Source organism: Barbus barbus (genome assembly GCF_936440315.1).
Source record: "Barbus barbus genome assembly, chromosome: 21".
Lineage (NCBI taxonomy): Eukaryota > Metazoa > Chordata > Actinopteri > Cypriniformes > Cyprinidae > Barbus > Barbus barbus.
In genome coordinates, this window is record NC_136749.1 from 12,313,296 (window position 1) to 12,339,655 (window position 26,360).

Here is a 26,360-nt window from a genome sequence, read left to right on the forward strand (position 1 = left end):
AAATTCAAGATGACTGTCAATCTCCCTCGGACTGGGGCTCTACGCAAGATCTCACCTCGTGGAGTATCAATGATCCTGAGAAAGGTGAGGGATCAGCCTAGAACTACACGGGAGGACCTGGTCAATGACCTGAAGAGAGCTGGGACCATAGTCTCAACGGTTACCATTAGTAACACATTACACCGTCATGGATTAAAATCCTGCAGCGCACAAGGTCCCCCTGCTCAAGCCAGCACATGTCCAGGCCCGTCTGAAGTTTGCCAAAGACCATCTGGATGATCCAGAGGAGGCATGGGAGAAGGTCATGTGGTCAGATGAGACCAAAATAGAACTTTTTGGTATAAACTCCACTCGCCGTGTTTGGAGGAAGAAGAAGAAGGATGAGTACAATCCCAAGAACACCATCCCAACCGTGAAGCATGGGGGTGGAAACCTCATGCTTTGAGGGTACTTTTCTGCAAAGGGGACAGGACAACTGCACCGTATTGAGGGGAGGATGGATGGGACTATGTATCGCAAGATTTTGGGCAACAACCTCCTTCCCTCAGTAAGAGCATTGAAGATGGGTCGTGGCTGGGTCTTCCAGCATGACAATGACCCCAAACACACAGCAAGACCAACTAAGGAGTGGCTCCGTAAGAAGCATTTCAAGGTCCTGGAGTGGCCTAGCCAGTCTCCAGACCTGAACCCAATAGAAAATCTATGAAGGGAGCTGAAACTCTGTGTTGCCCAGCGACAGCTCCAAAACCTGAAAGATCCGGAGAAGACCTGTATGGAGGAGTGGGCCAAAATCCCTGCTGCAGTGTGTGCAAACCTGGTCAAGAACTACAGGAAACGTCTGACCTCTGTAATTGTAAACAAAGGTTTCTGTACCAGATATTAAGTTCTATTTTTCTATTGTATCAAATACTTATTTCATGCAATAACATGGAAATTAATTATTCAAAAATCATACAATTTGATTTTCTGGATTTTTTTATTTATATTCTGTCTCTCACAGTTGAGGCGTACCTACGATGAAAATTACAGATCTCTCCATTCTTTGTAAGTGGGAAAACTTGAAAAATCGGCAGTGTATCAAATACTTATTTGCCCCACTGTATATATTATTATTATATATCTTGGAAAAATTTTATATATATGAAATATATAGCAAAACCAGTAATAAGTTGCATGGGTATATTTGTAGCAATAGCCAACAATACATTGTATGGGTCAAAATGATAATTTTTTCTTTTATGCCAAAAATCATCAGGATATTAAGTAAAGATCATGTTCCATAAAGATATTTTGTAAATTTCCAACTGTAAATGTCAAAACTTAATTTTTGATTAGTAATATGCATTGCTAAGGACTTGATTTGGACAACTTTAAAGGCGAATTTCTCAATATTTAGATTCATTTTTTTTTTTTTTGCTTTCGCACCCTCAGATTTTCAAATAGTTATAGCTTGTCCTATCCTAACAAGCCATACATCAATGGAAAGCTTATTTTATTCAGCTTTCAGATGATGTATTAATTTCAATTTAAAAAAATTGACCCTTATGACTGGTTTTGTGGTACAGGGTCATATATAATCAGGCTTCTCTAGAGTGATAATTTATTTATTTTTTATTTATTAATGTATTTTAAGTTGTGATATTTCTACTGGACAACCAGACAAAAAAATACTGCTTGCGAAAATCTAGTTTTTTTGCAGTGTTCCTTCTTTGATCTTTCTTTTCATCTCATTGTCTACATGCAGCCTCACAAAAGACAGAAAAGTCACTGGATGAATAGCGGCACAGTTTCATTTTCTAATCTTCTTCACAAACCCACCCCCATAAGGATGCATATAGCAGGCACTTTTCGGATTTCCCTCAGTCCTATCCTGCAGGATATTCTGATGAAAAGTGTTTGTATGTGGACGGTCGGTTTGCTGGGGCTGGCCACCCGAGCTATTTGGCCTTCACTTTCACTTCCAACTCATCGACGCTCTCCTCTATGGCCGGGCTGCGGGAGAAGCGACGCATGCCAGGTGACCTCATCCCTACCGTGTCACCAGGGTGGGCAGGGCCAAATCTGGCGGCATGGGGGTCAGGATAGCTGGGTTGATGGTACTGAGGAGGATAGGCACGGTAGCCACCGTAAGGGTCCTCTTCCTCCTCATCGTTGTTGTAGTTGGTGGCGGGGCCATAGTTTTGGTAGGGGTTGGAGGGTAACTGTTGTACTATGGGAACATGGGGGAATTAGATCGGTTGCCATCTTTTTCAGTCACCACCACCAAGTGAGCAGGCGTTGAGTTAGGGAAACAGCAAAGAGATAAAGGCAGAAAAGTCAGAAAGAAAGAAGAGAGTTTTTACTGAGATTAGCTTGGTTTAGACAAAGGGGAAGGAGGTTTAGCATGGCTCAGTTAGCCCCTGCCGGTATTAAAACTACATCTAGCTAAAAGAATCTACATTGGCAGAATGAATGCTAATATTTCATTCAAACATTTACTATAGTGACTGATTCATTTTGGAGATATCTTAAAGCGCATTCTTGTGGTGCCATCAGCCAATCAGCATAATCATGCTTCTCTAGAGTGATTAGTCACATGATATTTATGGCTCAGGTGATTGGCTCAAAAAAAAAATCTGGATGCAGAATTGAGCAAAGATAGCAGATTTCAAATCGCATACTTTCAGCAGTCATGAGCCAGCCAAGCAGCTGACATTAAGACAAACAGGAATGGTAACGGATGGCTTTCTTTAGTTATTATAGATTGATTTAGATGTGCACTCTTAAAAATAAAAGTTCTTTATTGGCAACAATGGTTTCATGAAGAACCTTTAACATCCATGGAACCATTTCCAATACAAAAAAAAAGGTTTTTATAGTGGAAACAGGTTTTTAAAATTATGAAAATGCTTTTTACACTTAAAAAAGGTTCTTTTAATAACGGTTCATCAAAAGGAACCTAAAATTGATCTTCTGTGACTCTGAAAACCTCCCTTTGGAACCTTTATTTTTTAAGAGTGTGGGTTTAAAATTTCAACATTAATGCCAGAAAAGGTTGAAAACACTTTAGTTTGTCTAAAACTGAGGTTTGCACAATGCTCAGAAGGGTTAAAAAGGCATGGGGCTTCAATGATGGTGACATTTTGAGGGTTGGGGAACCAAATTATCGAGTTCTAGGATGTGTGGAAAAGACCCTCCCCAGAGACAGTCTTTGGTTTTGGCCCATGGAAGGAGGTGGGATGAAGAAATGAGGGGGAGAGAAGAGCAGGTGGCTCTCTACTGTTTCTCAGTAGTCATTCTCATACTGCGCTGGACCTTCACATGCAGGTGTGAGATAGTGACACCCCGGGAAGAGAAGAGAAGAGAGAGACACTGTGGTAAGTGTGAGCTCGAAATAACCAACAGGATGCTCTCAACAACACCTCGTCTGCCAGACTGTAATTTTTACATAGTGGCACTTCAAAAGGAGAGTCAAGGATTCTCAATAAGGCATTAAAATCTGGTCAATACACATAAAACTTACATTCTCTCATTAGAAATGAAGTATTATCCCAGAGAATGAGGGCTGAATAAATTACAGAGCAATTTGCAATGCTATTAAGCTGTGTTGCAAGATTTTATGCTGACTGAAAGCTTAAAGCTATAACCTTTATAGATCTTAAAAGTGTTGATGCAGTTTTTCATCTATTGAGTGGAATATTATACTGTCATTTAACGGCCTTACATGGCAGAAACCCCAGAGAACATTAGCATTATTTTTTCACAATACAAAACTGTAATAATCTGTGAGACGTTGGGTAGAAAGCTTCACTATGATCTGATGAATCAATTATTTAAATGAGAGCTGTCCATTTCTGTCCAGCACTTCTCATATTAAAAACTGAAATGCTAAAATCTTGTAAGCATACAGCTCACTCTTGTACTTTGATAGCATTTAGACTCCATGAGAAATTTATAAGCAGAATAACATCTTGGGAAGGGCTAGTTTAATAGGATGAAAATCTCTGAGTCAGACCACAAGCTTGTTTAAAGTAATGGGTTTGCCATTCATTAACAGTTATGGAAATGCAATCTCAAGTGAGAATGTGCAAAGTACTTCAAAAGGCCGTGGAGAATAACAGTATGGAAGATGGTGTGGTATGTTCCCTCATCAGTTTGCTGTATGCTGATTATTATCAGTGAAGCCTGAAGCAGTCATAAACCCACAGCTCAATGAGGACTTGTCAGGGACGCTGTTACCACACAAACTCTATAATTGACTTTCAGATGTTCAGTATCCATGGTTTCCTTGACAACTACATGCAGATTTCATTGGGTTTCATTCACTAACTGGGCATACGCATCTGTTTGTGCATAGAACTTGAATGTTTTCATTTGTTTGTCTGACTGTCTATCTAGCTATCCATCTGTCTGTCTCTGTCTCTCACATCTTTTAATCCATCCATCATTAGTACTGTCTCGTATCATATTGATCCTTTTATCATCTCATATTATCATATCGTATTATCGTACCATACCGTATTGTCTCACAGCTATGCATTGATCCATCTATCTGTAGCATCCATACACCCATCTATAGTATCCATCCATCCATATGTTCTCTCATATAATATTGTATCGTATCCTATTGTCATCTCATATTATCATATCATATTATCATACCATACCGTATTGTATCATAACCACCCATTAATCCACCTATCTATAGCATCCATCCATCCATCCATCCATCCATCCATCCATCCATCCATCCGTCTATAGTGTCCATTAATCCATCTATCTATAGCATCCATCCATTCGTCTATAGTGTCCATTAATCCATCTATCTATAGTGTCCATCCGTCTATAGTGTCCATTAATCCATCTATCTATAGTGTCCATCCGTCTATAGTGTCCATTAATCCATCTATCTATAGCATCCATCCATCCATCCATCCGTCTGTATTGTCCATTAATCCATCTATCTATAGCATCCATCCATCCATCTATAGTGTCCATTAATCCATCTATCTATAGTGTCCATCCGTCTATAGTGTCCATTAATCCATCTATCTATAGTGTCCATTCGTCTATAGTGTCCATTAATCCATCTATCTATAGTGTCCATCCGTCTATAGTGTCCATTAATCCATCTATCTATAGTGTCCATCCGTCTATAGTGTCCATTAATCCATCTATCTATAGTGTCCATTCGTCTATAGTGTCCATTAATCCATCTATCTATAGTGTCCATTCGTCTATAGTGTCATTAATCCATCTATCTATAGCGTCCATCCATCCATCTGTCTATAGTGTCCATTAATCCATCTATCTATAGCATCCATCCATCCATCCGTCTATAGTGTCCATTAATCCATCTATCTACAGTGTCCATCCGTCTATAGTGTCCATTAATCCATCTATCTATAGCATCCATCCATCCATCCGTCTATAGTGTCCATTAATCCATCTATCTACAGTGTCCATCCGTCTAGTGTCCATTAATCCATCTATCTATAGCATCCATCCGTCTATAGTGTCCATTAATCCATCTATCTATAGCGTCCATCCATCCGTCCGTCTATAGCGTCCGATAATCCATCTGTCTATAGCGTCCATCCATCCATCCATCTATAGCAGGGGTGCCCAATCCTGCTCCTGGCGATCGACTGTCCTGCAAAGTTCAGCTTTAACTCTAATCAAGCACACCTGCCTTTCAAGCGATGCCTAAATTTTCAAGCGATACTGAAGACATTAATTAGTTGCTTCAGGTGTGTTTGATTAGAGTTGGAGCTGAACTTTACTGGACAGTCGATCGCCAGGAGCAGGATTGGCCACCGCTGGTCTATAGCATCCATCCAATTAATTCCATACCCACCCAACCTAGCCCTGACAAGTTTGCTTGTTAAAAATTTAAAATTACAGTTGGATGAATTTCAGTTAATTTTGGTTGTACTTACTAATATTCAAATTCAAATGGCAATTGTACAGCCTGTTTGCTTCTTCAGTTCATATTCAGGAAGCAGAGTGGATAGTGGATTTGGCTTAAGATGTTTTTTATGTTGGTGTGTCAATGCTTGTGGGCGTATGTTATTCTAATTACCGCTCTCTCATTTAGAATAATCTGCATTCATCAACATACAAACAAATATGTTCATATGTCATAAATGTAGTGGAAATTTCATCCAAGAACCTTTTTTCTTCATGCATACTGTAAGATCACACAATTATTAGTGAATGAGACCCACTGAAAGTACCTGTTAGAATAAAGTTTGAATGAAATTGAGAAACCTTGACAGATAGAGGGAGTTTGGGAGAGAGGGGAAGAGAAGGAGAGGATTACCTCCAACATTGTATCCGATGCAGGAGTTCTGGTCACAGTAACCGGGGGGTCCAGCAGGACCAGGGCTACCAGGGATACCTGGACGTCCTGAGGTGCCTTGAATTCCAGGTCTCCCTGGAGGGCCCTGACTTCCTGTCCGACCTTCTCCAGGAGGCCCTGAGTGGGATAAGACATTGGCCATTAACATTAACTCTCACAAAACCCTGCTGAACTTCACACCCAAAGTGTGTCTAGATTCCTTCCTCACAAAATACAAGTTTTAGCCTTTTCTAGTCCACATCCTTCTCAGATGTCACTGGCTGTTACATCTATGTTGCTTCAATGAATCTCATTTGTGAAGAGTATTGATCAAAGCGCAATTAACAGCGAGCCGACGCTGACATTTTTCAAAGTCTACCAACCAACCATACTGCTAAAATCGATATGAAAACATTTCTCCCTGACCCAAATATTGTTTCAATATCTGCTTGATATTCTAGACAGGAATCAAAGGAACCAAAAGCAGATCAAGATGTGTGCAGAGGTTATTAAAAGTTTGCAAGCTTGTGTTTTCTTTGACAGAGGACATTTAATAATGGAAACTCCTGTAGTCTGTGCAATAGGAAGACAATTTGAATTGAAATTATTTTTTTTTACTGGATTGAGGACAAAGAAGTCATTGATTTTGACTTAAATGTAATATTGAACAGTCTCTTACCTGGGGGCCCTGAAGGACCACGAGGGCCTTGTGTCCCGATCCCTGGACTCCCCTTCTCTCCCTTTTCTCCTGGGAGACCTGGACAAAGAGAGACAGGGATCTGTTAGAACATGCAAACCCATCTGAAGAAGCTGTATCCTTCTCTTTCCATGTGATTTAACTTATTCCACACCTTTATGAAAAGGGAAGAAATAAAAGACCTGGATGGTGTTAATAACACATTCTAACAGGTCTGATGTGGCTGATCTGTCAGTGGGAGCTACAGCAGAAGGGAATCACTTTTTTTCTGTGAATGTCAACCTAAATTGCAATAGTTTTCTCACACAAATCAATCAGAATCTATCTATAGTATCTTTCTTTCTTTAAGAAGTCAACATTGGAATTGAAAACAGTAAGTGGTTAATGTTCCAACTGATCCAATTAACCTCTACTAGCAGATGCTGTAACTACATAATAATAATAAGCACAATAAGAATAATAAGATTTCCTTGAAACATGGTTTACAAGTTGAAACACTGAATGTAAGCAGATTTTTGCCCCACAGGCAGTCTGATCTTCATCACCTCTGAACAATGACAATCTAAAAAAAGAACTTCTGAATAAGATTCCTCTTTATAGGCCCCATGTTAACATAAACAGACAAATATCCCCCCTATGTTATCCCTCATTAGCGGCTCTGTTTTGCACTGACTGCATCTTAACCATGCTCTGCATGTTCCTGTTTGATATCTGAATGTTTGAGTGCACGGATCCCTGAGAGAAGCAGTAATGATGGTGAAATATCTCATGCTGAAACCTCAGGTTGTGTGTCAGAGCTCTTCTAATTGAGGACAGGAGACTAAGCAGTGTGGACACTTACTCATGATAAAGACTCTGGCTGAGAGTTGCTCTTGGCAGGAAGGTCATGCAGATCTAATGGAATTTGTGTACAGTCGTATTCGGGGGATAGAAAGTTCCAGATTTTTTTAGTTTTTAGTCACACAGAAAAAAAAATGCTTTGGACCAATGCTCTTTTGCCACAGCCAAATGTATTAGTTTTTCTCAAATTATATTTATAGTTTAGTTCAAACATTGATTTAATATTTATCAAACATATTTATTATCTAAGTATAAAGATTTTTTTATATATAAAGACCATACCATATTGAATGACTTTTTTAGATAAGCCAAATGCAGGTTTTTACAACTTTATTTCACCATAAACATAACCTAAATTAGGTATAATATGAAAGTATAATTTCACTTAATATAAAAATTTACACAATGGTTTGTTATTTAAATAAAATTAAAATATGCATCATATTTGCTGTAACGTTCTAAAAAAGATGAATAAAACCCTCACTAAACTGTTCTGCCCATCAACACTCTGGTATTTTAAACAGCCATTACTTTTACATTTTTTTCTATGGGAAGTGTTATTTTAGACAAATTTTTAGATGGAGCTTTTAGGCAAACTGGTCATTTCACTTTTTCAGTGGAGTTTGTGGTTGCTTAAGAGGCTGTCAGCCTCAATTCAACTGTTACATACTAAAGAGACTAAAGCATTTGCACTGCTTTGTGACATCTTTGAAGTAGCTGTTCTTGGCTTACTAACCCATAATACCCATTAAAAAGAGTTAGTAGTTAACATATTGTTTATGATGACGGGTGGTATTGAGGTTAGCCAGGGCTGTCAGCCAAGAGCTTAACAAAATTTATCATGGATGGGGTCAGAAAGGTCTTACTAATGTTCAGTATTATTATAGCTACAAGATCTCTGCTTAACCTTGCTAAAGCTTCAGGGGCAACATTTCTATCCAACAACTAATCATCCTATGTATACTAATCATCCTACGTATACTAGACTAGCCCAGAACCCACTGTGCATTTTGTTTATGCATCTAATACACTACTGACATACTAACTTTGCTAGTAATTACTATTATTCCACAAACTCAGCTACTACTTTTCCACAATTTAATCTTCAAAACTTCTGTTTTAACTTTCCCCCAACAATTTTATGCCTACAAATTCAAAACACATGTTCGTATTGTTGTATTCAGCAGTGTACAGTATCTATTGAAGCAGAAGGTTATTATCACATGTAAAAATGTTTACCTCTCTCTCCTGGACGGCCATTTTGCCCACTGGCTCCAGGGAATCCTGGTCTGCCAGGAGGACCCTGCTCTCCCTGTGACCCTGGAGGTCCTGTTCGACCAGCCTCACCCGGTGGACCTGGTACTGTTCGTACTGAAACAGACTGACTGGGAATCTGGTTCAGAATAGAGTTGTAGCGAGACAAGTGACCTGAGTGGGAGGAAGAAAAAAAGAAATTCAATTAGCAGGTTAGCAGGGGGGAGTCATGAATTTGGTAAAAGAGTGTCCAATCAAATAGTATGTGTACACAAAATATACTCACTCTGAATTAGTTGTTCACAAACTTGTCGTGCTATGGCACGGACAGCAGCCTGAGACTGCATATCACCCTTCAAAAACAAACAACATGGGATTCAGATGAGGATGTACAGTATCACAGTTTTGTCATTTTAAGTTAAATATTATATTAATTTTAAACCTTAGGCACTGTGCATAAGTTATGCACTAGGAGAGCTACAAAAAAGAAACTACTGTAAAATTAGTCTGATTTGCCAGATCTTGAGAACTTGAACTTGTACAGAATGATGTATTCTGTTTCCTCTATGCTGGGCACATAAAAAGAGAGAGCCGCAAAAACTGAGACAATCAATAAAAAGGCAACATATTCTGTTTGCACTCAAAGTCTGGGCAGTTTCCTGAGGATGAGCTTCAGGGCGGTGAATTCTGACTCAGAAATACCAAATTTCATCCATCCTATTAAAAAGAACACATTCATTTGGTGTTGTTCTCAATTCATATTGAGAACAACACCAAATGAATGTGTTCTTTTTAATAGGTCATTCTGATAAGTGGATTGGTGGATTTGTCCGTTCCATTGAACATGTTAATAATAATAATATATAGTATTTTAAAAAAATGCAGGAAACAAGGAATTGTAATATATAAATGTTCTGTGGCGATAAGAGGAAAACGGACAGTTCTGGAGCACCATGATCTTAACATGAATGTTTGTAGTAATAAGTCATTATATATATACATTTTTTATGAATATACAGTAGTTGGTCTTCTAAAAAACACCAAACAGGAGGACAAAATGTGGTCGGTATCACTCTCAGCATGATCACAGGCCATTCACAGTCTGATGCAAATCTAACATAAAATACAAAGAGCTGAAGAAAAGCAACTGTTCCATTGTGATTTTGCCTGATTTTTTCTGCTACACAAATTGTAAGAGTCAGTTTTTCATCAGTCTACTGCTTAAAAAAAAAAAAGAAAGAAAGAAAAAAAAAATCATGCTGCAACAAAGAAAGTTTCTGAGGAAGAACTAAGTCGCAAACTTTGGATTTTAGGTCACAATTTATTTTAAGGCCCAATTCTCGCTATTAACAAACCATTAACTATGACTTAAACTCCTAATTTGCTGCTTATTAATAGTTAGAAGGGTAGTTAAGGTATTGGGTAGGGTTAGGGATGTAGAATATGGTAATGATTTATAATGGTAATTCTTTATAAGTGCTAATAAACAGCCTATGATAAATATAGACATGCTAATAAGCAACTAATTAATAGTGAGAATTGGTCCCAATAGTAAAGTGTGATTTTATATTACTGTATATTTAACTTTTAAACTGAGCATACATTTTAAACTGAGCAACTACTTTGTTACGTGCCATGCTACAGGAAATAACAGTTAAAAATAAATAAGTAAATGAATGAATACAACAGTTTTGACCACACTCTGTGTCCATTCTTTGTGCTAATTAATTTTCCGACCCACTAGCACCAGTGTTGACACCTAAAGAGCAAGCATACAGCCTGGATTAAGACCACAAGCTGCTATAGTGAAAAAATAAAACCAACAGCACACAAATATGCTTTAGCTGCTATAAAGGAAAGCTAAGAGCCTGTGCAACGTGGGTGTTTAATTCACCCAATTTAACACTCTCCACACACCCTTTGTGTGGTGGCCGGTACCACAGCAGTGGAGAAATCAGAAATGAAGAATGAAAACCCAAATATTTTATTGTGTGGAAGCTCTGGACTGAGTCTAACTGTGAGGCTTGATAGACAGCTTTAGCTGTACCTGTGCTACTTCTAATGCTCCCGCAGCGACTGAATTAAAAACCCCAAGCATTTAGAGAGAGTGCGAAAAAGCGAAGGAGCTATAATTCAGCGCTGCTGCTGTGATTTTTATCAAGAGGCCTGTCAGCAAGCCTCTTAATCCTGCCGCTGATAAACCTTCATTATGTGCGGCACCCGAGTGCCACATGCCTCCACCCTAATCTAAACTCCATGACAGTTTAGATGCAGATTGGAGACTCACTCTCTCTCCTCGTTCGCCTTTGGCGCCGAGAGGCCCCTGCAAAAGGAGAAAAAGAAAGTGAAGACAAACATCTCAGAATTCACAGATTGAGAAGAAAAAGGCAAAAAAGTAACACAAAGACATTAATGACTGTTTGGAGAGGGGGATTTGAATGTGAGAGTGGACCAAATCGATCACGGATGGAACGCAAAAACATCAAATGGATGCGTCACTGACCTAATGTGTTGGAAAACAGACTGGGATTTGTGGCCAGAACGCCATGGCTGCTAAACAATTCTGATATCATAACATCTGTGTAAAAATGAGATGTAACGCTGAGATGGACTCATTGGAGGCTCACAGGGACTCATCGTGAGGATATGTGGTTATTGTGCCAGACTGTGTGAGAATATGATCATAGTTTATTTAAAGTACTGCATGTAATATCACACATTGGAGCAGGAGGTTTTGGCTCTATATCTATATTGTAGTAGAATTAACAAAGCCCTGCTCTTCTATAAACTGGGCCACAATTGGTCATAAACTTGTCATCTTACTGACAATCTCTTTTCCAGGGCTTATAAAAAGAAAGACGTACAGGTTTCAAATCAGTGTTGAGAGGTTACACTGCAGTCGAGCTCTGCAGATGTTCCTCAACAACTGCGCTGGAGCATATGGTTCTACTTTACAAATCTATGAGAACAAATGCAAGGTAATAGAACTCCAACTTATATAGGTGTCACTCAGCAGGAAACTCATAGAAACTGACGTTAATTCAGAATCCCTTGTGCTTCTAATATACAAATGGGAAACAAACATTTCAGTCAAAGGCTCTGTGCAAACAATACCTGAGATTTCTCAGTTTGTAGGTCTCTCTCTGACTGGCCGGACTGTATAAGATAGATCTTTGCAGGCTGAAACTGAGCTACAGTGAGCCTAAGAACTAAGTGCTTCAAAGCCAAAACTATACTCATATGGAGCTGTCTGCTCCAGCATTCATAACTGATTTCTAGGCATGAATAAAGTGACTCTTCATGATAAATACTGTAGGTGGATTTCTAGCTTCTACACACGTGGACTCAAAACAGAAATCACCCTGCTGAATAGATCAGGCCAGTTAGTGCAGGTTTGGTGTTACTCTAGCTTGAGGATGTCCAGTCCTGCTCCTGGAGGGGCACTGTCTTGCAAAGTTGATCTCAAACACACCTGAAACAGGTAATGTAGAAACTTCCAGGCAAGTGTGTTGAAGCAGGTTGGAGGTAAACTCAGCAGGACACTGGTCCAGAATTGGACACCTCTGGTCTAGCTGGAGGACCATTATAATCATTCTGTTTACCAGCAAATCCTGGTTGGCCAACGTCTTTCTGGCAAATATGGTTATCTAAGGCCAAGTTTAACGGTAAGGATTGCTCTGCTGGCACCACGGCAATGGTAAAAGTTGTAAGTTGGCGTAAAACCCTCTTGTGTTTGCCCTTATTGTTCAGCCTTGCCAAGATAAGCCTAATGAGAACCTCAGCGCATCACCACCAAATCATGCAGTTTTTTAAATCAGGTATATTCAATATCAGTTGAGTGGGGAACCAAATTGCTTTATGACCTCAAAAGTATTTTTAATTCTGGTCTCCCTCTTTTCAGCTTTGGTGGTCTGGTACTTCAGTGAGAATAATGCTGGAGTCTGACAATCAAGAGAATGAGTCAGCAGTAGGACAGTCTGCCAGAATTCAATGTTCCTTCAACTAAACAAGAACTCCACAAAACCACATTTATAGAACTGAGCCAAACACTTTACCTCTTGCTTAAATACAGGGACACAGACTTAATTATCAGCTGATGCCACGACTTGCAGTCTACAATATTTTGATTTTAGTTTATTCAACATGACTGTAATGCAATACTCACAGGTGTTCCCTGATCACCAGTTTGCCCTGGAGATCCACTTGGTCCTGGAGCCCCAGGAGCTCCAGGGCTTCCCTAAAATGAGATATGGAGAGGACAAAAGGTTCATGACCAAGTCTCAGAAAGACTCAAAGAGTGATTTTATCATGTTATATACCATTGGTCCTGGAGGGCCCTGTCTTCCCTGGGGTCCATCCTTACCCGGTACGCCCTAAAACGAAAGAATTTTGATGACCACAATGCTTTATTTAAAAAAACTGTGGTGTATCAATATAAATACAGCATAGCATCTTCTTTTAGCACATTTGTATGAAACTGTAAAATGCAGAAGTCCCAATTCTCGTAACGGAATCTAAGAAACAGTAAGCAGAAATTAAGATAACACATTATGAAGTGCCAGTGCTTCCTGTACAGCTTTTCTTCAGCAAAATAAATCATTACCCAAGTTGTGAAGGTGAGTTTGTATTCCGAAATAAATGTGATGAGATTAAAAACTGCTAAATAATGCTGTTGTGGGTTGCACGCAAAAACAAACATACAGCGAGAGGAGTCTAGTCTGATTCACAAACAAATGACTCAATTGACTGAAATACTCCAAAAGACAAACTCACAATTTACCAGTTTGAATCAGCCTGATGAAACTCACTGAATCTATCGGTGACTCACTAAATGAACAGCATGTGTTCAACTCTGGCTGACCTCCGTCCACTGGCAGCATGAACTTTGTTTGGACCAGTTCAACAGTCAACGATTCCAAAGCAAAAGACCAGATACACAAAGGCCAACAGCAAAGTAACAGAACAGGTGGAAATGTGTTTTAACTGGAACATCCATTTCACTACTGTTTTATTTTAGAATACTGGGATGCACCTGAAGTACCTCAGTAGGGGATAGAGACTCAACAACAACAAATTACTGTCAGATCTGTCTGCACAAACTATATAATACGGTTCTGGCTGCTTCCTTTTAGCCAGTGATCCAACTGAGTTTAAGTGTTCTTCCGCTGTTGCCAATGGAGGGAAGGGAAAACAATGTAACATTTAAATCGCCTCAAATGTAACACTTTTGGAGTACCACATTTCAAGAGCATAAAGCCTCAGAATAGTTCTAGTGCACCCAGCATATGCAATCCCATATGAGTGCTTGAGGTCACAAGTTTTTCTCTCACAGAAGCTATGTGTGTGTTGAGGTGGATAAGAAGCTCAACACACACACACATAAGAACAATAAGGAGTCATGGTGGAAGCATGCTGTAAACACCTCTTTGCTTTGTGCTCATATTCAATGAGGCCAAACACACCATTTATTCACTGCAACAATGACATGCCAGAACTAGAACTACATATAAATTACATATCATTTTAAAATGTAATTTATTTCTATGATAGCAAAGCTGAATTACAGTCTTCTAGGATCTAGTTTCCATGATCCTTCAGAAATCATTCTAATATGCTGATTTGGTGCTCAACTAACTTTTAATATTATCCTCAATGTTCGAAATGGTGGTGGAAACCATCATCTTAATATAATCGAGACGTTTTCACCAGCTTTTCACCAATTGAACACAAGAAATAATTGAATCATTTTCATTTATATTATCCAATATAACAATACACTTTAATTAGATTCAGAAATTAAACTTATCAACTCTTTTTTTTCTGCATTTAGAGACCTTATTAAAACATTTGTGATATTCTCATTATTGCATATATAATATATTGTTAGTCCCACTTTGGTTTCACGCTTTGTACAGTTGTTCAGTTGCTTCCATGAAGTCTGTTTGTATGTGAAAATCCCAGAAATACTGAATAATTTCTTCAGCACTTCATTGTGTGCCGCTTACGGGCAAGACAACCCGTTAGTTAACCTTGGAACTGTAATAATATTCTTTTACAAATGTTCTGTTTAGAGATTATCATAAGTTCAAAGCCAAACATCTGCTTTCTTTGTTAAACTGTTATAGTGAGTTACTGTGTATGAAACCACAGCAGATTTATCCCTCAGCCTGCTTTAAATCAGCAGTAGTGTGGTCTGAAACACCTCCATTTGTGCTCCTTGTTTTTCTTTTCTGATGCAAAATGACAGATTTAGTCAAACATTTCCACTTAGGCTGCTCATTGCTAAACAGAGTTGGTGAACTTCCACTCTCTCACAAGACATTAACATTTAATTACACCACACAGCTTTGGGAATGGTAATCGAATAACCACCTCATGCATATTTTTCATTACAGTTCACAGAATGAGTCTAGTGTTCCTTTTTTCAATCTTAATCTGTATAGGCTACATACGTATATGCGATTGCTCTCTTTTATGAATGACGATATTAAACATCTCTCTATCTGTGACAACACATGCAGCGCAAAACACCTAGACTAGGAGGCAATATTTCACGTGTTACATGTGAGCTGATACTAAAATTCTTTTAAGGATCTGTGAATCACATGTGTGTGATTCCGAAATGTCAAGTAAGGCTTTGTTCACAAGTTGCTTAATTTGGTTTGGAGACGAGGAACAAAATCAATAACGAAAACAAACATGTTGAGCGCTTATTATGACAGTCCAGCGGGACAGATCTGATTAGTTCAGGTTGTTGTGTTATTAACTAGCAGTCCTGTAAATTGAATCTGTGAGTCAGGGCCTCCATCAGCGTAATCAGATCTGTTCAGACACAGAAGAACACATAAGCTTCATTTGATGAGCCGCCCATGTGGAATCGTTCTTATACGGCATGACTGAAAGTGCATTTACTTCATAATATCACTCAGGCCATCAAAGTTAACTCATGCATTAAAGCATTAATTATGAATTAATTATTCAAAAAACAGTGGCCTAAAAATGAATGCATTAATGCAAAATTAACGCAAATGAACAATTTATGCCCCCTGACCCATATGTAAATTCCGTAGTAAGTAATTTTCCTTCCAGTGGAAGTTTGAAGTACAATGCAAGGTGTATTTTTGCAAATTCTGCAGGGGATTATCCGACCTCCCATGGCAAGAACTGTTCATGCAGGATGGAGTGTAAAGAATGTAAAAGTGCACAGGGGTTTCCATATGCATTTTTAACAGATGCTAAAAAAATTGAGATGTGACTGAATGTATCTGTATGACTGATTTAATCAAAATATGAAAATTATTTTGATAAAATAAAATTAAATAAAAATGTAAAATATCTTAATTGACTGAATGCTTTAAAATGAAATCTACAAAAAATATGACTTGATAATTTGTGATAATATGATCATTTTAACAGGCAAAGACAGAGACAGTCAAAATCTTACAGTAAAAACCTGTTAATTGGTTACTGATTAGACACAGTTTTTGGAAGCAATTTACAGTGAAAAACCATAAATTGATATTTCTCAGAATTCTGTTTTTTCATCAAAAGAACTGTTTCTTCTTATATTTTTTTATCAGTTATGTACATAACCATGTTGTGTTTCATTTTTTATCTTATGTTGTGAAATTAATGTTCATTGCATTTTTAGTGTTAATATGTAGTGTTAATTTTATTGTTGATGGTGGTGATGGTGTTTTGCATGTATATTTGTGCACCATCTATAAACCAATTAACTGATTGACAACCCTGAATATTACTTAAAGTCATTTGTAATTGTACAACTTCCTTAGCCTATCTAATATCATCATAATGAACTAACAATACAGTTTCAATTGAGTTTACGAAAAACGCTTACTCTCTGTCCTGGAGGTCCATCTCGACCTGGTCCTCCACTGGCACCTGGTACACCCTGAAAGTAAATAAACAAGACAACATAATCAATGACAGACATAGCTGTTTACCAAATGTGTGGCCTTTGCCGAGTAATAAATGTTCAGCCCTATTGTTTCACATGGCCACAGGCATACACAGAACGTCTTCCATTCTCACCAGCTATGATATGGACATTATCAAAGTGCTCAATCTCAAGACTGAGGAGGTAATCAAAAGTGAGGACAGTTTGTGTAATCTGAGTCATTGTGATTTGAAGAGCTGCTCTGCTATGATATCTTACATAAAAAGAACATAAACTCTAGAGTAGTCCTTGAAGATCAGGGCAACCAAACGACTGAATGTTTTTGTACCCACAATGAAAATCAATTCCAGTCCATTGAATTACATTGTATGGAACCCATTGACTTCCTTTGTAAGGGCAAAAACATTTGAAAGAAACATTTTTAAAATATCTTCTTTTGTGTCCCACAGAACTAACAAAGTCATACAGATTTGGAAGGGTGAGTAGAACTATTTTTGGGGTAAACTATCCTTTAAAGCACTAAATTCACAAGAAACACCAGGACTGTGACACATTTTGAAATGTCTACTACAGACGTCACTGCTTCCATCTCAGCGATTAGCATTTTCCAGCTCCCATTTGCATAAAGTTGAGCATTTCTCTGCTTTTTATGGCTGCCACCACTTGCCTCGCTCTTTTAACAATCCCATAATCCCCTGCACAAACCTGCCACTCAGCACCTACAGAGCATGAACTGAAAATGCATGCTCATCTCGAGGTGAGCATGTACAAATATGTTAATTTAGATGAAACCGTCTTCATAATGATATGGTATGATACTACGAATCAAGAAGTTCAACTCAACATCACCCCATATATCAGCACCACACACACACTAAAATGGGCTTCATCGTGTCATCACAAGTAGACTCGTAATTCTGAAACTGTGTGTGAGGGCACCCATAACAGTATTATATACGGGGCTCTCAGCGCCACCGGCAGAGACAGAGATGCGGCACATGATATGGAGGACTGGCAACCGGCAGCCAATGAATATAATTCACAGGCTGACAGGATAGATTAGCCCTGAGTGAGAACTATGGGTGTCCCTGCTGCAGTACGGCAAAGACCACTTCCTCCTTACTACTAACATAACTCTGAAAAAACTCAATACCAGCTGCTAATGAAAGCGAGTGCGGATGAACCCTCTGCTTAAAGGAGGATATCCATCTCAAGCCTAGACATCTATACTGGAAGACTGAGGAACGTATGGGTGTGTGTGTGTGTGTTTGTACTTTGACCACTGGAAAAGCCAGGATGTTCTTTTCGTCGCCCTAGAGAACTCTAGAGGATTTTTCCTGAGTGGTTGTCATTGGCTTCACATCAAACAGTGATTCCTCAACAAATGGAACTGTCACTGTGAATGTTTTAGAAGCCTTTTGGTGACACTTTCAAAAGAAATCTTAACACCAGAAGTTGGTTGTCACAGAAAAGGGAGAATTTTAACAAGCTTGTGAAAGAGGCTTTACAAGCATAAAAGTCTAAGACATCTGCTTGAGGCAAAACTATGAATTCCATCCTGCCTGCTTAGAATTGTCTTTTGAGTCAAGGCACATTAGATTCTCCCTCAAATAAGATCATTTTCATGTCAAAATGCTTTATTATTATTAGGTAGAGGAGTGTGGTGGGCTGAAATGAGTAGGATGGGAAGAGAAGACGGGTTTGGTTTCCCAATGTACACTATGTTTCAAATGTTTGGGGTCAGTAAGATTTTTAAATGTTTTTGAAAGAAGTCTCTTATGTTATTTGATCAATAATACAGCAAAAATAGTAATATAGTGTTCAATTCAGAAATCATTCTATTATGCTGAAATGGTGCTCAACCACTTTATTTTTTTATTAGGAGTGTTGAAAACCATTGTGCTTCTTAATATTTTGTGGAAACCATTATTTATTTTTCAAGATTCTTTGATGAATAGAAATTCCACTCTCTCCTAGCTTCATTTGATCTTAAACAGCTTACCACCACAGGAGCTCACAAGTCAGGAAAACAGCTCAACCTCATTTGGTGAAACCTCTGCACATTTATGATAATTTCTTCACTACTTTTGGTTTACAACTTCTTGTGTGCCACCAACTCTTCTGCCAGTTGCATTCAGACAAAACCTGCTCCCTTTCTCCTTCCAAACGTTCCTCATTTGTGTCATCCTGTCTTCAATCTCCCACACAATTCTCATCACTGGATTCGAATAGTGCCACAGACACTTTATGCTCCACTTTAACCTCTAGGCCAGCACATTCTACTCCCTCCAACCCCAGATTGTCTGATGTTCTCCATGAACACTGCTCCATACTCAAGGATGCATGAAGAAAATGGCACAAATCCAGCTGACCTGAGTATGTATCAGTCACTGCTTTCTTTAATTTTTTTTTTCTGTAAAGGTCCACAATGCCAATACTTCAAGGTCAACAGCTACACGCAAACTCTTCAAAACATTCAACTCTCTCCTCTGCCCCCCTCTGCCATTTCCCACCACCTCTTTAACAGCTGATGATTTTGCCAATTTTTTCAAATACAAATGTAGAATCATCAGCAGTCAGTTTTTCAGTTTTCACACACAGTAACCAACCACATCCACGGCCAACAATCTCCTCTCCTCATTTTCTCGCAGAAGTATCTAAACTTCTCCTCTCCAGTCATCCTCCACCTTGCCCTCACACCTTCTACAAGCTATTTCTCCTACACTTTTACCAGCACTTACACACAACATCAGCATCTCTACACACAGGCATTTTCCCACCACATTCAAGCAGCCTCGGGTAACCCCATTGCTTAAAAACTACACTAAACACCTCCCATTCATAGCAAAAACTCATAAAAAAGTTGTTTTCAACCAGGTATCATCTTTCATTCCACAGAATAACCAGTTGGATGAGAACCAATCAGGTTTCAAAAGTGGACGTTTGAATGAGACTGCATTACTGTCAGTCACTGAATCTTTGCGGATTGTGAAAGTTCTCATTTTTCTGGATCTAACTGCCATTTTGACACTGTCAATCATCAGATCCCTCTGTCCATTGGGTATCATTGGGTAACACAGAAACTCTACTCTTCATTGGTTTGAATTCTACACCTCATAGGTCTTTCAGGGTTGCCTGGAGGGGGGTTCCCTCAGGGTCGTTCCTCAAGGATCAGTTCTTGGACCCCTTTTCTTCTCCATATACACTACAGCACTAGGACTACCATATAGGCACATGGATTCTCCTACCATTGCTATGCTGATGACACACAGCTTTATTTATTTATTTATTTTTTGTTTCAATGAGATGATCCAAAGATTGCTGCATGGATCCCAGACTGCCTGGCAGGCGATTTCGGCATGGATGAAAGAATATCACCTCCAGCTCAACTTCTCGAGCTTCTCGTTTTCCCTGCCACTCCAGTTGTACAGCACAATTACACCATCCAGCTAGGTTCACCAACAATTATCTCATCAAATTTGGTCAGAAATCTTGGGGTAATCTTTCATGACCAGCTGTCCTTCAAAGACAGCATGATCATGTAGGTTTGCGTTGCACAATATCAGGAAGTTCAGGTCCTTCCTAACGGAGCATGCTGCACAACTTATTGTCCAGGCCCTTGTCACGTCTAGGATGGACTTTTTTAATGCTCTTCTGGCTGGACTTCCACCTCTACAAAGGATTCAGAACCAGCAGCACAACTAGTCTTCAATGAGCCCAAGAGAGCCCACGTCACACCCCTCTTTATCGCTCTTCACTGGCTACCGGTTGTGGCTTACATCAAGTTCAACACGCTGATACTTGTATCAAGAACAGCCACGGTGTCCACACCCTCCAACTTTCACACAGTCTTAAGTGTTTACATCCTCTCCAGAAGCCTGAGGTCAGTAAGTCAACAGCACCTTCTGGTACCTTCACAGAAATGCACAAAGTCTTTTTCCAGAACATGTTCATTCACTGTTCCTTGCTGGTGGAATGATCTCCCAACCCTATCCGGATCACTGAATCCCTGGCAATATTTACTGACCACAAACTTTTAAACAGTAGTGTAAATAGGAAATCTAAACTTGTCACATCCCATCTGATGTTTTCACAAATGTTTAAATCAACATGGGTTAAAGCACCATATTACCTTACATTTGGGACAATCAACAAGCAACCAATATTCCAACATTTGTGTGAATCTACACATTATCAGATCAACAAATCCGCCAGTCACAGTGACATAGATGCGCTGCCTCCACTCACATGTTTTTTTTTTCATCTCAATTTTGCAATTACCACCTCATATTTATTCCTCAATCACAAATCAGTTCTGGGAATTGAATTGTGGGAATTCTGGGAATTGAATTGTGGCAAGAAAAAACCCTCCCACTGAAGCTTTACTTAATATTATTGCTTTTTATTTTTTGTACAAACAATTCTTTTGTTTGTACAAAAAAACATTTATCTCAATTCTAAAACTTCTCCCTACCTGCTAACAAATGAGTTTTCAAACTAAGTTTAGGAAGGTTGAGTAATTCATAAAGGCAAGAGTTGATTCAATTAGGCTGCCAACTGCAAGACATAATCTGTTTGCATTAATTGATTTATATTAAACAATATTCTTAAATTCAGGATAAGCAGCACATACAGACACACATGAATGACTTATCAGTCACAAGCTACACACACACACACAGACACTCACAGGACTGTGATAATTATAACTCTCTGACGGAGGGGCCGAGATTAGCTAATGAGAGACTGCGTGGGTGTTATGAAGCTGTCGTGAAGTGCTGATGAGACAGGCGGGTGATATATTTTTCCGTACCTGAGGACCTGGCAGACCTATTTCACCTTTCTCTCCTTTCTCTCCTGGAGCCCCCTGAGGAGAGAGGAATTGAAAAAGAAAAGGCAACATTAATAAAAGGAATGAAAAAAATGTTGCTTAAAAATCCAGTATTCAGCTTACTGGTGGCCCCTCAATGGACAGTCCATTCGGCCCCTGAGGACCTGGTGGCCCCTGCGGTCCTGGAGGTCCGATCTCACCAGGTGGCCCTTGAGGCCCCTTAAACATAAAGTTAGGACATTATCTTAATAAATGTAGCCTCATTATAAAATCATCATGGTTTCATTGCCGGGTTTAATTTCCTCAATATAATTACATAACGTTTCAGGCCTACCACCAGCCGGGCTGCTGAAACAAAGTGTGAATGCCCTGCAGTCTCCTTCTCCATCAGGAATGCAATAATCAAGGAAGCAAAAAACACTTGTCACAGTCTAGCTTGTGACAAACTTCTTAGTGGCGGTCATTTGGACCAAGTTTACATAAAACTTTGTAGCGTGAAATGAATTATGTCTGCCCCAGCATGTCTTTATTTGGATAGAAGCTTGATTTATTCTGTGAATGGACACACACACATCTGGGGGGACTTTACTGTAGAGGAAACTACAGTTGGATAGAGAGACACAAATAAACAAAGCAAGCTCTCTGAAAATCCAGAGCGAGAGTGAGATTTACTCACTTGTACGCTCCAAAAACAACACAGAGGCACATGCATTGTATGTATTTCCACACTTTGAGCTCTTGTCCGGTGTCTATTCTTTTGAGAAATAATGACAACACTGGGTGGCCCTGCATATGGGATACATAAAGCATATGTGTACTTTACCGTCAAGCCTGGCTCCCCCCGATCTCCTCTTGAACCTCTGATACCAGGACCGCCCTGAGAGTCAGACACACAATTAGATAAAAACAAATTGAAAGACTCAGAATAAGCAAACACATTTTCTTAATGACCAGAGCTGGGGCATGTGTCAAAAAAGCAATTTCTAGTCGCTAGCTCTGTTCCAAAGCATTGGGAGCTGCCTTGTTTCCTACATAAGCAGTGTGCTAACCGTCATGGACCCTCATAAGTGACCAATTCGGAGCACTCTAACAAATGAGACTCAACTAGTAGAGTTTGACATTAGTATGCTGCTAAGTTAAGTTGCCTTCAGCAAACGTTCAAGGAGGCCTCAGGATGACTTCAAATACTGCAAAATTGTCTAGCTCAAAAATATCAGATTGAATCTGCCTGCAGTTTGGTAGAGAGTATCCTTGACCTGGTTCAAACCATATCCTGCCTGCTTATGACCCTCATAAACTCTTGTCCCCACTGCTGCAGGCAACCGCTTGTAATTTAACCCTGTTTGCACGTCTTCCTTTTCCTGTGTTTACTCTAATTGCATCCCCAATGGCCATGGCTGCAATAAGGTAGTTCTTATCACTGAAGGCTATGGGCAAATTTGATTCATGAGCTTGCTCAAAACACACTTAATAAAACCTGCTGGTGACGGTGGAAGCCGAGAATACGAAAGCATAAATATTCATTTGAAAGATGCACGTGATGATTTAACAGGACATTTTTCGATTAATTTGAGCAGCCGGTGTAATCATAGGAAAGATTTCAGAACACATGACAGTAATATTAATATCAAGATGCAGGAATAATATATACAAAACTGAAATCATACAATCGTCTTCCTTGCAAGCACCTCTTGGTCATGGAAATGGATTTGTATGGATGAAGGAATCTATAAACGCAGACAGGACAGGAGTGGACTAATCGGTTTTGATAAATCGATCTCCTCATAATGACTTTCTCGAAAGAACTGCTGTTTATACACCATGGCCTTTTCGGGGCCTCAGAAATACATTTTCCCTCAGGGTGCATACGATGCTGCCTTCCAAATGAGCTCATTTATTTGTTCCCGCCATATTGAGTTCAACCTGCAGCATGGGCTGAATTGAGCAATCTAATGCTTGGTCTTTTTCTCAATCTCTTAAGCAGTGTCCCGTTTCATTTTATATCTTTAATATCTTTGTGTTCCTTCTTAACACATTCTGTGTTTTTCCCCTAAAGGACAATATGGTTAAGGCGTCAGAACAAAATACTGAATAGCTGCTGATTCCTCAAGAATCCTTTAAGATTCTGCGTTCTTGAGAAAGACACCTGCACCTGGAATGTTTCTGGAGAATGTTCCTGGAATGTTCCTAATCATGGTCATGTGACCATATGAAAGACACAAATCCCAACAGTCTTTGTTGCATCGCAATCTATAAAGATGCTTTCTCAAACATGTCTATGTCTTACACAGAGTCATAACATGCTAGCTCTTATGCTAGAGTACAAGAGTGTAGCCTATTTGAAAGCTAAAGAATGTCAGCTAGTGCTTTCATGCCAGAGTACAAAAGTGAGTTTGTCAGCTAAAGCAACTACCTTTAATGCTAAGGTATCCCTGTTGAAAAAGCCAGTATATGCTGGTTAGGTATGTTTTGAAGCATGGCTGCTGGCTTGAGCAGGTTTAATCTGGTCATGAGCAGGAGCTAGTTGCTTAGGACCAGCACATGACCAGCAAAGGACCAACTTAAACCAGCTCAAACCAGCAGCCATGCTTCAAAGCATACCTAACCAGCATATGCTGGGTTTTTTTTTCAAAAGGGATAATAGCAAGTTTGTGAGCTAAAGTATCAGTGTCAGCTAGGGCTATTGCTAAGTATGAGATAAAGTTTGTCAGCTAAAGTATATTAGCTGGCTTTAATGCTAAAGCATGATAGCAAGTCAGGTAACGTATGAAAGTAATTTAGTCAGTTAAAGTGTGTAAACCGACTTTAATGCTAAGGTATGATAGCAAGTTTGTCAGCTAAAATATATCAAAATATAATTATATTAAATTATGGCGCTGATATGCTAAAATATAAGAACGAGTTTGTCAGTTAAAGTATGTCAGCTAGCGCTAATTTTATGCTAGTACATAAGACTGATACTGACATCTGTAATTATTTTTTTGTTGTGCCATGCCTCTTAAATTTTGATATAATATCCATATACTTGTCTAAAAATAGTTTTTTTCCCCTGTAAATCATATTTTTGTTCAAAAAATAACAACTATCACCTCACTGCTCACTGTCATATAGCTCATTTCTAATTGATTAAATGTTTTATGTTGCAACCTTGTGTTACAAATCTCCCTGGTCTACCCCCTCTATGATCTAGTTTAATATAGATCACATTCTAAGGTTGGCCATTAGTGAGAGGTGAAACCAGTGGTTTTACCGGTGGTCCCGAGGGTCCAGGTGGTCCTTTGCTGTCCTGAGCACAGGTGCAGGCATGGGGCATGGCAGGACAGTCCTTTTCTACTCTCTAAGGGAAGCACAAACAAAACAACATGTCGTAAACCATTTCAAACATGGGACTATTTCCTCTCTAGGAATCTAACAGAACTTTATTTGTCCAAGTCAACCAAGGATGCCTGTGCAATTCCCTCAAGTCATTAATTCGCAAGTGCACAAACACAGCAAGCGATCTGGAGATATTGTTCTCCCTATCCATGGAGGACCAAGTCTATTTGTCTGCTACAAGACTACATAGTTGAATTATTTGTAGAGTGGTCATGGATCTTTAAAGTTAGGGACGATTGCCAGAATGGCTGGTTTGAGATCACTTATTAGATAATTTTTTTTCAGCTTTATATAAGTATCCAAAATGATACAGGAAGATAACAAGAGTCATTGCTAAGGCATCAGATGTACTGTATACTGGGAGTACATACAACTATAAAATCATAAAATTATCCATCACAGCAGAGAACCTTAATAAATAATGATAGCCAATTACAAGGTCGCTTATGATCATTTTGTTAGCTTTTTGTTTTAGACCAGTCTTGTTTTTTTAGATTTAGCATTCCAATATTATTTACATTATTGAGTTTAGTTTTTTATATATACACAATGAATGTTAATTAACTGTTTTATGGGGTCTTTACTCATTTCCAAGTCACAGAAATTCTAACAATAACATTGCAGAAAACAATAACCACCAGTTCCACAATGAGTTACTATTTTGCTATTTTTGCAGTGGCGTTTTTTTTTTTTTTTTTTTTTTCATTACAAAGTAATTTCCAGGGACAGCCAGAAGTTGTACCATCTAAAGGTATAGTTCATCCAAAAATGAAAGTTCTGTCATTAATTACTCACCCTCATCTTCATTTTTGGGTGAACTATCACTTTAATTTGACAACTTTGTCTTTTATATGCCACACCAATATTTTTGGTAGTTCAAATAGATTGTTATTTTAACATTATGTGTTAATCAAATATCAAACATTGTCTCGTTATTGTTTACAGTGAATTTCAGGCAATCACAACTTCTAGTTTTGTTGTTTGTTTTTAACAGTGCACTATTAGTCTGGAGATTTTGAAGCAAAGAGGATAAATCAGTAGATCAGTGCTGCTGGCCTAGAGGTTCAAATCCACCTTTACATAGCTCTTTATTTTAATAAACCAAATTTGTAGCATTCAAAGTTAG

At 38.8% G+C, this 26,360-nt stretch overlaps 1 protein-coding gene across 3 annotated transcripts in view; it reads right to left on the reverse strand.

Annotated features, from left to right (window-relative positions):
- Positions 1–1,415: 1,415 nt before the first annotated feature.
- col14a1a (collagen, type XIV, alpha 1a) overlaps positions 1,416–26,360 on the reverse strand; it is a 121,910-nt gene continuing 96,965 nt past the window's right edge. For 2 of the 3 annotated variants that reach the window (XM_079445624.1, XM_079445623.1), the window contains exons 36-48: positions 25,110–25,196; positions 22,683–22,736; positions 21,983–22,078; positions 21,842–21,895; positions 16,969–17,022; positions 13,430–13,483; positions 13,276–13,347; positions 11,398–11,433; positions 9,397–9,463; positions 9,096–9,284; positions 6,999–7,076; positions 6,302–6,457; positions 1,416–3,294 (exon numbers count right to left, since the gene is read on the reverse strand). In XM_079445624.1, the coding sequence (XP_079301750.1) occupies positions 3,266–3,294; positions 6,302–6,457; positions 6,999–7,076; positions 9,096–9,284; positions 9,397–9,463; positions 11,398–11,433; positions 13,276–13,347; positions 13,430–13,483; positions 16,969–17,022; positions 21,842–21,895; positions 21,983–22,078; positions 22,683–22,736; positions 25,110–25,196 (1,026 nt within the window). In that variant the 3' untranslated portion in view covers positions 1,416–3,265. The remainder of the gene's footprint in view (positions 3,295–6,301; positions 6,458–6,998; positions 7,077–9,095; positions 9,285–9,396; positions 9,464–11,397; positions 11,434–13,275; positions 13,348–13,429; positions 13,484–16,968; positions 17,023–21,841; positions 21,896–21,982; positions 22,079–22,682; positions 22,737–25,109; positions 25,197–26,360) is intronic. The other variant, XM_079445622.1, reaches the window with a different exon arrangement.